The sequence below is a fragment of the Ochotona princeps genome, chromosome 14, assembly GCF_030435755.1.
Source record: "Ochotona princeps isolate mOchPri1 chromosome 14, mOchPri1.hap1, whole genome shotgun sequence".
Taxonomy (NCBI): domain Eukaryota; kingdom Metazoa; phylum Chordata; class Mammalia; order Lagomorpha; family Ochotonidae; genus Ochotona; species Ochotona princeps.
This window is the reverse complement of record NC_080845.1, coordinates 17,523,454-17,537,700: the sequence shown is the minus strand read 5'-3', so window position 1 is coordinate 17,537,700 and position 14,247 is coordinate 17,523,454. Positions and strand designations below refer to the sequence as shown.

At 48.4% G+C, this 14,247-nt stretch overlaps 1 protein-coding gene across 1 annotated transcript; it reads right to left on the bottom strand.

Moving 5' to 3' along the window:
* Positions 1 to 2,393: 2,393 nt before the first annotated feature.
* Positions 2,394 to 12,455, bottom strand: SLC46A2 (solute carrier family 46 member 2). The gene is made up of 4 exons (XM_004580902.2): positions 11,103 to 12,455; positions 9,177 to 9,260; positions 8,659 to 8,815; positions 2,394 to 3,304 (listed from the first exon to the last, which is right to left on the bottom strand). Exons 1-4 carry the CDS (start codon positions 12,217 to 12,219, stop codon positions 3,247 to 3,249), a joined length of 1,416 nt encoding a protein of 471 aa, XP_004580959.2. The 5' UTR covers positions 12,220 to 12,455; the 3' UTR covers positions 2,394 to 3,246.
* Between the last annotated feature and the right edge of the window lie 1,792 nt (positions 12,456 to 14,247).

Sequence of the window (14,247 nt, the reverse complement as noted above, 5' to 3'; positions counted from 1 at the left end):
GTCTTCCACCCTGTTTCCTTTTAAGGAAGGTGATGGGAGCAGGGTAGGATGTTGGGGGATTGTGGTCAGACTGAAGACCTGTAAAGTAGGTAGGAATAGGTTCCAGAAGCCATGGGGAAAAGGTGCTCCACAGAGGGAGATGGACCCGGGGTGCTGAAGTTGAGATTTCTGTGGTGAAGGGAATGGCTTAGAAATGGTAAGCAGATTTGAGCTTGGGAGCTGGAGGTGATGCCATTAACTGACACCAGTTAGCAGAGTAAGCTAAGAGTGATAATGGCTGCAAGCGATGAGGTGGAAGCAGGTGGGTTTGGTTCACATTATTTATAGACATTTTGGAAAGGTCTGAGTCCAGGGTATCAACCATAGTACTTGAAAGGAGAACCAATAAAAGGGCTTCGGGGTTTCAGGAGGACTTAGGCTCTTAGGGAGAACAAGTCAGGCTCCATAGGATAGAATGGTGGTTCCTAAACTTGAGGACCTATGAAAACACCAACTGTTGGGCTCCAACTCAGGAATTTCATTTAGCCAGGCCCTGCAGGTTGCATTTCTTTTTTTCTTTTTTTTTTTTTTACTAGAGAAAATGCTTTATTAAGTTTTGTATGAAAACTACATCAAATGGACACTTTACTCTGACAAATTCTGTATCTATGTATTGATTTACTTAATCTGAAAACCAGAGACATAGAAAGCCAGAGTGAGCTTCCATCTGATGTCTCACCCCTCAGCTGATCCCAGCTACCAGGACTGAGCCAGGATGTACTCCCGAAAAGGAAACTCCAGCACAGTCTGTCATGCGGGTGTGCAGGTTGCATTTCTAACAAATTCCCACCTGGCTGCTCATCCAAGGAATACTGGGTTACCTGGGAACAGCACAAAAGGCTTGCCCCCTGATGACAGAAGAGTTGAAAAGGAGCCAGTGGTAGGACTTGGAGAGCCCTACTCAGGTTGCAGGGCCTATTTGGAAAAAAGAAGAAAGTTTATGTGTCAAGAACAAGCTCTTCAAGAGTAGACATGGAGAAGGCAATGATTAACTTTGTTCAGATTGTGAAACGGGAAGGGAACTGAAGTGGAAGGCCAGGAGTCAAAGGCAATGAGTGTGTTGGTGGGTGTTTGGCCTAGAACTACCTTTCCCAGCATTCCCTCACAGCTTATGCTGCCTACTTCAGTGAAGGGCTCCTTCCTTCCATTTTCCTGAACTCCAATTCTGAGTTATCTTACCTCATTCTCTCCACCCACCACCAATTCCTGTTGATCTCTAGCTCCCAAATCTTTCCCCATATCCATTTGCTTAAATGTGTGTGTGTGTGTTTGAAAGAGATTTCCATCTGCTGATTCATTTCCCAGATGGCCACAACAGCCAGGGTTGGGCCAGGCTGAAGCTAAGAGCTTCGTATGGGTCTCCCATGTGATTATCTGGGGCCCAAACACTTGGACTGTCTTCTGCTTTTCCTAGGACATTAGCAGGGCCTGACTAGGAAGTGGAGCAGCAGTTGTATGGGATGCTGGCATCTACTTCAAACAGTTCGTGGGAAATGCATGTTATGAGAAAGTTATGCATAGATTACAATTTTTATTGCACTAAAATTTAACTTTTTAAAAAGATTTATCTATTTACTTATTGGAATGTCTAATTTTACAGAGATAAGGAGAGACAGAAAGATCTTCCATCCACTGGTTCACTCCCCAAGTGGCCGCCACGGCTGGAGCTGAGCCAATCGGAAGCCAGGAACTTCCTCTGGGTCTCCCACGTGCAGGCAGGATCCCAAGGCCTTGGGGTATCCTCCACTGCTTTCCCAGGCCACAAGCAGAGAGCTGGAAGGGAAGTGGAGCAGCTGGGACATGAACCGTTGCCCACATGGGATCCAGCACATGCAAGGTGAGGACTTTAGCCACTAGGTTATTGTAACAGGCCCTAAAATTTATCTTTTAACTCTACTTTCCCCTGAGCTTTTTAAAGTTCTCAGAGATGTACCATAAAGTTCATTCCCTGATATAGGATTACTGATAGTTCTCTGATCCCAGATGCCCAAGATTCAAATGCATTCTCCAACTTCTGTTTTATCCAGGGCTAATGCCATGTCTATAGTTATAGAGAGAATCTGACCTGGGAAAGGACAATGGCCACACTCATGCTTGTAAAGAAGTATTTATTAGAGAGAGAGAGAGAGAGAGAGTCAGGCCAAACCTAAGAGTCAGGAACTCAGTCCAGGACTCTCATTTAGGTGGCACAATTACTCAAACCATCACCACTGCCTCCCAAGGTCTGCATTAGCAAGAAGCTGAAGTGCAGAGCCAGAGCTCGGATTTTGAAGTCAGAAACCATGATATGTAACACAGGCATCTTAACTGCACACACACACACTCTCTCTCTCTCTCTCACACACACACACACACACACACACACACATATTGAATGTTGGTTTTATTGGAAAGTGGGGAGCCTGCTTTTACAAATCTGAGTTCAATAAACCTTAAATGTAAGTACAAATTCAAATGGCTCTTAGTGTATCTGCTCTCCCTTGATACCCTCCCTCCCTGACCTTAGCAAGTCTTACTAAGTATTCAATTAAATATTCTGTCAAAAAGAGTCCCCAATTGTTTTCTTTCTAAGAGCAACCATAGCAGCAACATTTAACTGGAAGCCAAGGGTGTGAGCTCTATGACTTTCCTGAGTGTTCACAGGTAACCAGGTCTCAGGAAAGAAAGCTAAATTTTCCCCAAGGTTTTAAGATTCTGTTGTTCATACAAAACCATTGGTAACTCTTCCAAAACATTCCTTCCTTTTGCCTCCTTAGGCTGTTAAGAATGCATGCTTTTGTTTGAAACCTCCCACAGGACTTCTGGCACAGGACCCAGGCAGCCATCCCTGTTAGCCACACCTTGGAGCCCTCAGGACAACCCATGAAAGGAGAGGAAGGGGCTGGTTGGCTGCAGCTGGAGACAGAAGTTTGATGGTGCCAGTGATGGCTGTGTGTGCAGCCTACCTACGGCCCTGGTAAACTTTGACTCTGCTGTGTGCAGGACCCAACCTCTTGCCTAATAGAGACATCTGAAAGCTGAGAAAGTTCTGTCACCAGGAAAATGCTTTCCCCACCCACCCAGGAGGGACCTTGGATTCTGAGGCAAACTCCAGCTACAACTTGGGTTTCTTGGATAGTAGTGCTTTGGTCACCAGTTCCCCATTTCCTTCACCTTTAAGGGGACCTGGTCATTGCTGGTGTTTTCAGCTCCCATGGGTTACCATGTTCATTTCTCCTGGATGTCTCCATATGGTAACCACTGGGTTTGTTTATAGGCCATGATGCTGTAAGAACACACAATAAAGAGTTATGTGAGAACACCTGGGATGGGTAAAGGGCATGCCTTCTCCTCCCCACTGATGTCAAGGTTGCCTCTAGCCCACCCTGCCTCTAATGACTGAGGAGTCATCTTTAGGGTGGCCGCTCCTTCCAAGTGTGTTCCAATCCTGGGATAATCAATTTGGCCCCTACCCCATTTATATATATACACATATAAAATATGTTATATATATACTAATACATAATAATATAATAATTATATAATAATTGTATTAATAATATAGTAATTATTATGTACAAATATAATATATAATATATACTCCAAATATATATAAACCAAAAACTATTCCAAATATATATTATGATATATATTATATATATAATTATACACATATATATTTGGAGTAGTTTTTTGGTTTATATATATACAGTTTATTTATATATACATACATATATATAAACCCCTTGCATCAGTTTTTTTTTTCCTAGAATCTCACTCCATCTCACTCCTGCCTGATGATGGTCTTCTGTGTAGTTTATACTTGTGTATTCAAGTTCAAGATTATAACTTTTGCTTATCGCAAGCAAAATGAGCTGCCTCAACTTTCCCTTTTTCCATAGCTCTTTTAGTTCTCCCACAAACCATGATTACATTGTTTTAGTAGTGGCAGATAGGGCCTGGCATGATAGCTTAGTGGCTAAATAATTGCTCTGCAAACACCAGGACCCCATATGGGCGTTGGTTTGTGTACTGGCTGCACCACTGCTATTGCTCCCTGCTTGTTGCCTGGGAAAGCAGTGAAGGATGGCCCAAAACTTTGGGATCCTGCACCTGTGTAGGAGACCCGGAAGAAGTTCCTGGCTCCTGGTTTCGGATCAGCTTAGCTCTGGTTGTTGCAGCCACTTGGGGAGTGAACCAGCAGAATGAAGATCTTTTTCTCTGTCTCTCCTTCCCTCTGTAAATCTGCCTTTCCAATAAAAAATAAAATAAATCTTAAAGAAAATATTGGCAGATAAATGGATGCATAGCAGTTAGGAGCTCTGAGTTTGTCTTGGGTTTGTGTGACCTTTGGAGTGTTCCTAGCCACTTTGGACCTCAGTTTTCTGCTTTCAGCTCCTGGATCCTCACGTTCTGAGTGAGAGCACAGCTCTTCTGGATAGACACACTGCACCTGCATTGGTGGATGGGCTCTGTGCTTCCCAGCCTTCCAAGGGAAAGGTTTATAGAATCTTTCCAATATAATAATTCACCAGCTTCCATAAGCCCTAAGATCCTATAGGGGCCAGCACTAAATAAGCTTCAAACAAAATTCACTGTATTAACTGTGTAATGGGGACTATCATATCCAGATGTGAGGATACAGTGCAGTATGCATTTGTACTTCCAGATCAAAGATGGACTCCTAGTGAAACTGTTAAATATATCTTGACAATAGCATGCTGGATTCTCTGCCATTGTTCATGCTCACAATGATGGACATATGACTGTTTATGAAGAACTATCTATAGAAATAGGGGAACTATATTATAGTAATAATATAATATAGTAATAATGGGGGAGAGGGAGGGGACTTGGAGAAGTGATAAGGGATAGCCCAGGGCCTATGGAACTGTATCATAAAATGATAATAATAAAGAAGTAAAATAAAAAAATTCACTGTATTAACAAGGCTGACAAATAGAGAAGGAAGACTTGGAGAAAACCCTGCAGGGAGTTATCTTGTAGCCCTGTCTGCATAGCTGACTCTCATAATGGACATCTCAGTACAGCCACATGATGAGGTGCCCATCTTCAGCTTTGGGAGATGGCTGGCTGGCCAGCAGCCTAGGCTGGCAGGAACCACACCCTTGTGACAGAGCATTCATTCATGAAGCAAATATATCTTGACCACTTAGGCACTAGGCTCTTTGCTGGATACGCAGTTTGCCAAAGACCCATGACTTCTGTACTTAGGGAGCCAGCCTAGTGGGCAGTCGTGTTAAACAGGCCATACTGAATGACCACCAGTCACCAGGCTGGGAGGAAACATGCAGGAGGTTCTGGGAGCACATAAGGGAGGGAGCTAATTTGGGTGGAGATGTGTTAGGAAAATGCTGAGAAAAATAGTGTTTCAGTTAGGACTCCAACTAGCTGGATTGAAAAAAGAGGTGAAGATAAAAAAGGGGAAGAGCCGGAGAGGAGGGGCATATGGATGATGCCCAGGGGGCCGGGGTCGGGCAGGAAGAAGAGAATGGAGAAGTTTACAAGGCCTCACAATGCAGGACCTGATGACCAATGGTAAAGTCATTTGGGTTTTATTCCCAGAGCTATGAAAGCCCAGTGCACAGGTGACATGATCTGATTTATACTTTCGGGAACTGCCGTGGTCACTTGGTAGAGAAAGATGGAAGAGGAATAAAAGGGGAAGTGGGAGAATGGTTCAGAGGCTTGGTGCATCATTCAGGGCCTTGGAAGTCAGACTGGTGATGGTGGAAATTCAGAAAGAAAAGGAGGGAGATGAATTTGAGGCTTGGCAGGGGTGGGTAAGGTGGTGAGTCAATGTGGACTGATGGATCAGAGATGAGGAAGAGGAGGCTCTTGGTGACTCTAAGGTGCCATTAGATGAGGTGGAAAAGATTGGAGTGGCATCACTAAGGAGGGCATCCAAAATTTGAGTACTTGACATTGCACAGAAAATGTAAGATGAGGAGATAGCCCAGAACAGAGCCTCAAAGAATTCCTACACTTGGAATCTCGGGGGGAAAGAAGCAATCAGAAAAGCAAGGAAAAAACCAGGAGAGTGCCGTGTTAGGAAAATCACAGGACAGGGCAGGCCTTTGGCACAGCAATGCCACGTGGGATGCCTGCATCCCCTACTGGAGTGTCTGGGTTCGAGTGCCAGCCCCATGTCCAATTCCATTTTCCTACTGATTTTCATCTTAAGAAGTATCAGGTGATGGTTCAAGTACTTGGGTCTCTGTCACCACCTAGGAGATCCCTATTTGAGTTCTGGACTCCAGAGCTTCAACCTGCCCTCTCCATAGATATTGTAGCTATTTAGGAAGTCAACCAATGGATGGGAGATCTCTCTGTGTCTGAAGAAAGAAGTCTCTGTTTTTTATGTCTGTTTGCATCCAGGCTGCTGGCAGCTCTAGCCAGGAGACTTCTATCATCAAGGAGAAAAATGCAGACTGTGACCAACCCAATCCTCTGCATGGCCAGCCCTCCTGTGCTGGCACAGTGCCTTCCTCCGTGTTTCTGACCTTAGACTGTTGCTTTTCTTTCTGTGGTTAGAAAGCTCTCCTGTCACTGTCACAAGGTACATCCTGGACCTCTTTTAGCCATAATAAATCATCAAGCTCTTGTTTATGTAATGGCTTGGTAGAAGGTAAAGGTAATTGAGATACCACCCTTTTTTTCTAAACTAGAGATTTCCAGTCTTGGTCAGACATTCAAATCACCTGCAGAGGTTTAAAAAATGCCTGCCCCAAACTCTCAGGTATGGGGGTGGGGTGGGGTCCCTGCTGCGGAAATTTAAAAATTTGTCCCCAGTGTACAGAAAAGCAGGCTTCATTTGAATGTGTCTCCCCATTCCTAAACGTCTGCCAGAGGGAAACAGTTGGCAATTAGACAAGTGCCTCATCTACATAAGCACATCGTCGCCATTAGTTATTTGCTCACTTGTTTTAAGATATGCTCTCTTTCTTGAAGACTCTATATGGCTGAGATTCCATGCACAGAATGTATGATTGAGTTCAAATGCACGTTCACACTGCACCAATGATGTCAAGAGCAGTCTGTCTGCCTCATGTGTCCCTGTGTCTTAACGAAGACAAAGCGTCCCCCTTATACACAGATGGAGCAGATATTCCCGCAGAAAGGAACTAATGAGTGAATCTGCTCATTGCTTTAAATCGTCTGTCTTGGTGATACATTAACAAGTAGGACTTGTTTTCTGTTTATGGGGAGGGGGTGGGTGGGGATTGTTTGTTGAACCAGTTATTAAGAAAATAGGCCAGATGATCTTCCAGTGGGCAAAGACATGAACTCTGGCCTCCATTGGCTAGAGAGCTGGGGCCCTGGAGAAGTTTGCATCACATGCTAGCTCTGACTAAGGAAGTCCAACCCACTCAGCCATGACTCACGTGGAAACAGGAAGGCATGCAGAGACCGAAGAGCTACCCAGACCTGGTTCAGCCCTCCCCTGAGAACAAGCAAGCCGGTCATGCCGGCTGCCTGTACAAATCCTCTTGGCTGTTTGATCGTCATTATCTAATTTTTTTCAACTATGAAGTAAAGCAAAGCACCCTAGTGGTGGATGGCTCCCATCCTGAGAGGCTCAGCTTTCTTTGCAGGCAGGAATCTCTGTTACCATGAAGTGACTTGAGAATCCTGAAAGCGCTGATCTGTGTCCTTCCAACTTGCCTTCAATTATTGTCCATCCTGCTGCCTATTCTACTTCCATTACTGAAATCTGCAATGCTCCCTCGCCACCCAAGTGGTTCCTTTAAAATGCAGATCTATAATGTTTGGGACTTCACTGTGGATGTATTTAGCACAGGTGCATGGATACCCTTACAGAACCTCATTTTAGGGAAGTGGTGGAAGATCCTTAACAGAGTAAAGCTGCACTGTCCAACATGGGAATCATTGGAGCCAGTGGGCTCTTGAACACTTAAAATATGACCAGTCCATTCCAAGAGGCAATGTAAGCTCCAGTACATGCAGAATCCAAAGGCTTCATCTTAAAATATAAATAAATCTGCCTCCTCCACTAATATTGTATGTGGCTTCCATGTTGAAATGGTATATTGTGGGTATCAACTAGGTAGTCAAAATTAATTCCCATGCCACATTTATGCTTTCAAAATGTGGCTACTAGAATATTCAAAATCACAAGCATGGCTTGCATGTGTGCCCTGCACAGTATTGCTGTTGGGTGGGCTAGCTGAAGCCACAACTGTCCCCTGCTCAGTTTCCATAGATGAGGGATGGTATTGGAAGGGAGGCAAGATAGGCTTCCCCTGAAGGTAGCTCAACAAAAAAGGGCAGAACGGTTCTGAAGAGGCTCTGATTGCAGCCTCTGATATACAAGTGTGTGAAGTTTCTGTGAATAAAATTGTCATTACAAAGCTGCCAGGAAGGGAGCCAGCTAGTTGGGGTTCTCCAACTCCTTCCTTGTGATTTGAAGAGATTTTCAGATTACCAGATTACTTTGGGGAAAACAGAAGGACTTTTTCTTCTGAGACAATCTCCTTAGCACATACTACGTAAGTGCCACCAATGGATCAATCTATACAAATGAGCTGGGCATGTCCCCAGTTCCTTCACCTGAGCATGGAGTCCCATGTAAGCAGCAGTCACTGTCCCCATTCTTACCCAATTGGGACAATGGCCAGGAAGGACAGAAAGGAAGAGAGAGCAAAGCAGGTGCCCACGAACTTGTCCATGGTGAGCTGGTAGATCTTGTTGTACATGGTGGATGTGACCACCCCGGTCAGAGCCAGGGACAGCTGCAGCATGACGAACACCTTTCCTATGGAAGGGACACAGGTTACCAAGAGGCGTGCTGTTTTTCCGTCCTTGTTCCCCACCGTTTCAGATTCTGGGGGCGCTCCCAGGGGAACCCCCTGCTCCTCTGAGAACTCCTTTTCAGTGTAGGAACGCTGCCTCTCTTGGGTCTACACATAGCTGTGTCTTTCCACTGAGGGACTTGCTCAGTCTTCCCCACCCTCCTGTTTTGAATTCCTTCTGCCCTGTCTGGAAACCAGCATGTTTCTGCTGTGTTTGAGATGCTTCTGGAACCTTCAAGAGTGCCTTCCACAGCTCCATGTCTTGGATAGAGCAGCTCTGAAACAGCCCGGGGAAGGGGACCCAGCGAGATGGTCATCACTCACCGTAAGAGGATCCCTTTATGAGTTTGGACATGGCTGAACGGATGGTGGTGATGGGGATGAGAGCGAACATCATGATGGCTCGAGCTGTAAAAGAGCACGCAAGAACCCACCACGCTGCAACCCAGCCTTGAGCAAAGACAACATGCCAAGCTCTCAGTCCCCGAGAGGCCTGGCCAGGAGCGAGTAACTCCTCTGCAACTCTCCCTCTCTCTGATTCGCTGCTGTCAGCTTTGATGGGATGCTCATGTGCACACCAGCCTGCTAGGTGGCAGGGCACACTTGGCAAGGTGACAGAAGATGAAGAGTGTCTTACTGACAGTTAAGTGGGTTATTTTAGGAATGTGGAGCTGGTGACAGTAAAGTGACACAGCATGCTTTACTGGAGAGGATGGCTCTGTCTGGGAGCTAGTCCCAGAGTTTTGGCAATTGGCTTCTCATGAATGCAACAGCCACACACCCCTCAAGCCCTATTGATTAGCTGATTAGCTAGATGCAGGTGTGTGTGTGTGTGTATGTGTGTGTATTTGAGAGAGAGAGAGAGACTGACAGGAAGGGAAGGAGAACGGTGCACTATAGCATTTTCCTAGTTTGCTTGGGAGCTGACCAGAGGTTATTTTGCCACTTTCATAGGTGTTTCCAAGATACTTAATGGAACTGGGTTAAGAAATAGTTTTTAATAACCACCTCAGGTTGTTTTTGATGTTAGTCAATCATCTTGTATGTCTGTTAAGTACAATTAAAAAAAAATCTGTGCTTTCGTTGAGCTGACTGTATTTCCATGATTCAGAGCCACAAAGGTGGCAAGCGGTGCCCATGCTGGGCAGGGTGGATTTAGACCATCTAGACCGTCTCCCAGCTCCCTCATTGGAGAAACTTCTGCAGCAGGAATCTAGAGCACTCTGCTTGCAGTTGCCTGACCTGCATCCATAGGCGGGTGCTTCATCCTGCCTCTTGGGGGTAGTTTATTACATGGGTTCTGGAAGGTATTTATGGAGAATGTTAATGCATCATTGAAAATCACTTGTTTGGATCCATTTGATTTTCATTAGGGGATCTTTTGCTGGATTATTTCATGTTTATGTCTCAACCCCCACCTTCTCTATTAAAGCCCTTTCTAGGGCCTAGCGTGGTAGCTTCGCTGCTGGGTCCTAGCCTTGCACACACTGGGATCCCATATGGGCTCTGGTTCTAATCCCGGTGGCCCCACTTCATGTCCACTCTCTGCTTGTGGCCTGGGAAAACAGTCAAGGATGGCCCAAAGCCTTGGGACCCTGCACCTGTGGGAGACCCGGAAGAGGATCTGGGCTCCTGGCTTCAGATTGGCTCAGTTCCAGTCCTTGTGGCCACTTGGGGAGTGAATCAGGATGGAAGATCTTCCTCTCTGTCTCTCCTCCGCTCTGTATGTCTGACTTTCCAATAAAATAAAAATAAATAAATAAATAAATAAATCTTAAAGCCCTTCCTAAAGCATCTGCTCCTTGGTGCCACAGAACATGCCTCCTTGAGCTCTGCAGGGGTGGCCGAGTAAAGCCTGCAAGGGCAGCTGGTCTGGCGCAGCCCAGGCAAATTGCACATGGTACTGGAAATTCAGTCTGTAGCAGGCAGGTTTATCAGCTAATAACTTTGGACTACAAATGATGTTCCAAATGTCCTCATGGCCCTCAGCAGAAAAAGGTTCCCCACCCACCCCTGTGCCCTCGAACCATGAGCACCACTGTGGTAAGCGTTCAATCAGCAACAGAGGATACACGCATACAACGCAGTTGCACTCAAGTGCACACACCTCCTACTCCTTTGCGTGTAGCAAGTGCAATCCCGTGATACTGAGCTGGGACACCCAGACCACAGCATCCCTGCTGACAGCATGTCACAGAGGGCCACCTCATCCCCGTCCCCTCCCCCTCACGCAGGGAACACCAGACTCACCAATGTAGAACATGTAGGTCTGTTTTACAAACGCCAAGAGGAGGGCTCCGGACCCAAAGGAGACCATACCGATGATGATCATTGTGGTGTCCCGGAAGCAGCGGGAGAAGACCAGGACGCCCAGGAAGCTGGTGATGAAGATGGTGTAGCCCGCAGCCATGCCGTAGCCCACTTGCACTTGGTTCCAGCTCAGAGGATCCCTCAAAACGAAAAGGGGTATCACATCCACGGTGCCGGCCACTGCCAGGTCGTAAATGATGGCCCCCACAAACAGCAGGGCTATAATGGTTTTCTGCGACTTTGCTTTCCTGGGGGATGGAGGCTGCCCCGCCATGTTCTGCTTGTCCACCTGATTTGAATCGAGGGTGCGGTAGGTGCCCACCGTCCCACACACCGTATCCACGGTGGAGAGCTGCTTGCTGGTCTTGGCCGCAGGCTCAGGGACCTTGAGCACGAAAAGGCTGTAGAACAGGGCAAACATGGCACAGCTCACACTGCAGGCAGTTAGCACCAGGCCCTGGCCGGCATGCCCAGTAATCTGCTTGAAGAGATGTCCCGAGGCCATGCTGCCGCCGAAACCGGCCAGGCCCAGGACCAGGTCAATGACGATGAGGCGCAACGAGCGGCGGCCCTCGGACGAGCCCAGGGAGCCCAGAGCCATGACCCCGGACCAAAAGGCCGAGAAGCCACCGCACAGTCCACTGAGCGCCGCCGCCCCATACAGCACCTCCACGGGCCAGTCCAGCAGCACCTTGAGCAGCAGCCCGAGGCGGGAGAGCAGGAAGCCCAGCAGCGACACGCAGATGGAGATCTTGCGGTGTAAACGGTCACTGAGCCAACCCAGGGCGTAGGCGGACAGCAGGGGAGTCAGGCCCACCACCAGGTTGTAGATGATGTAGAAGTTGGAGATGGCCGTCTGCTGGCTGTCCTCCTGGGCACTCCGCGGCGTCGCACCGGAGCTGTGGTTGGTCTCACCGCCGCCCCCGAAGGAGGTCTTCACCACAAGGAGGAGCCCCGCGTCGTAGAGCGAGGCTGCCACCTGGGTCGAGGCCACCACGGGCTCGATCCAGGTCCTCGCCTGGAGGCCCCTGCACGGGCAGGTGACCTCGGGACGCATGTGGCTTACCTGAAGGGAGTTGCAGGGCTTACTGGCTTCAGCCGACAAGGAGACGGGCGCTGCCACGGCTGGCCAGAACTCACGCCTGGAGCACCAGTGTGCGCCTGGGACCGGTGCCCGCCGCAGAGTGCTGGACGGCGGAGCCCTGGGTTCGGAGCGCTTGTGCTAACAGTCCAGCTGTCGAGTGACCTCCCAGTCCTGGGCCACTCCTCCTCAGACCATAAAAGGCGGCCCTTTGCACCGCCCCCGCTCCGCCCCCGCCGGCCAGCGGAGCTTAGCTGCAGATATTGGGGGCGCACCGTGGCGTCTTGGCTCTGCGCCCCTAACAACCGCGTTACGCGGTGGCCGCAATCGCGGCCGCTTGACCAAGGTCGAATTTCCCACTGTTGCTGGAGCTTGTCTGGGGCGACCCAGGGCACGTTTTTAAATTCCGCTGAGGCTGGGAGGCAGATCTGGACTAGGCACTGAATGCCAGCAGGATTCACCTGGAGAGTACTGGGTTGGGAAATCTGTGTGTTGGGGGAGGGGGGGGGAATCTGTGGGATTCCAGCACCTCAAGGAACCAGGAGCTGGTGAGAGGTGCAGATCTGAGAGAAGTAAACAAACGAACAAAAACAAAACAAACAAGTCAGCGCAAGCAGCAAGGCTAGGACCCTGCTTGAAGTCAAAGACTTCACGGAAAAAGTTGTGCTTGGTGCACCTGCTTTGGTGGACCCCAGCCTGTGGAGACTCGTGTCTCAATGTCCAAGATCCAGTGAAAGAGGGGCTGTCCTCTTAGCTCTAGCTGTCCCTTGGGGGTTGAGATTGGACTCTTACAGATCCCCGGGACCCTTTTTGCTGCTTTGAGGTGGCTACCCCACAACCCCCCTCTTGTCCATCTCAGTCTCCCCTGGGCGTCTGCTCCCAGATGGGGTTGCTTCCTCTTGTAAGTGCACACTTCTGCAAAGTGGAGCAGGGCGTGGGGCCCAAGGGCAGGGGTCAAAACTCATCATCCACCCTTGAGGAAAGAGCCTCAAATCACACAGCTTCTCTTTCTGTCCTAGCACCCTCAACCCCTAACACAGCCACATCAGCATAGACCAGTAGGGACCCACAGTCTCAAAAGGCAGAGTCATGTCCGCACAGACAGTTGAAAAGTCAAGTGGATCAGGTAATCCCAGATGGAGTAGGGGCTGGATGCTATGCGGTGTTGTGTAGACACTGCCCTTTGGGTAGCTTTGAAGTAGGCTGCTTCAAAAGCTCCTCTCTACCCCTTGTACCCGCCTAGCTCTGGACCTCACAACCCGACAACAACCTTCAGCAAAGAGAAACTTGCCCCTGCTCTTCCTCATCGCCATGTGCCCTGCAGATCTGGTCCTGCAGCTGGATTCCCTCCCCCTCCCTCTCACCTTGGCCACTTTGGGAGGTACTGGTTTCACTCAACCCCTTCCTAGCTCTCCCACTCCATTCCTCATCTTATTTTTCTTGAGGTTGCTGCAAGCAGTCCAACCAGTCTCTTCCTGCAAGGCGCCAGAGGCTGCAGGGATTGAGCGGGTTGTGGAGATGGGGACGGTGGCATTCACTAGGAACTATGACTGTGAGAACGCGACTTGTACCAGGTGGCTCCTTTGCTCGTTCAGGGTGTCTCTGCTCTTGAGGGCTTCCCTGGGAGGGTTTGTGTTGTGTCAGTTCTTCCCATCCGCTTGTGAAATTCGAGGGGATCCTGAGAAATCCACATCAGATCTAGGACATATCTAGTGAAAACGGAGACATCGGGATGCTAATTAGCCTTGTGACCCTCCAAGCTAGGTCTCAGAATCCTCTGATCTGGAAATGAACTTGACCCAGGGCCAGTCAGTGTTTCTTCCAAGTTCAGGCTACTCCAGGTTAGATTATGTTCTCACTGTGTCCTCACCCACACTCACCTTACCTCTGTTTGGCGGAAGGATGGTCCCCACTGAGTGCCTGCCCATCCTCTGTGATCCTGGCCATAGCCTTAGCAGGTTGAAACTTGACCCTGTAAATGTAGGGTGTGATACAGGATCTGGT

Bases quoted from the DNA above. Each gene is read 5' to 3' on its own strand.
- SLC46A2 (XM_004580902.2), bottom strand. From the start codon at position 12,219: ATGCGTCCCGAGGTCACCTGCCCGTGCAGGGGCCTCCAGGCGAGGACC. The intron at 9,261-11,102 runs GTGAGTCTGGTG...GCTCTTTTACAG, and splicing joins GACCTACATGTTCTACATTG to CTCGAGCCATCATGATGTTC. The intron at 3,305-8,658 runs GTAAGAATGGGG...GTGTTCTTACAG, and splicing joins CTGGCCATTGTCCCAATTGG to CATCATGGCCTATAAACAAA.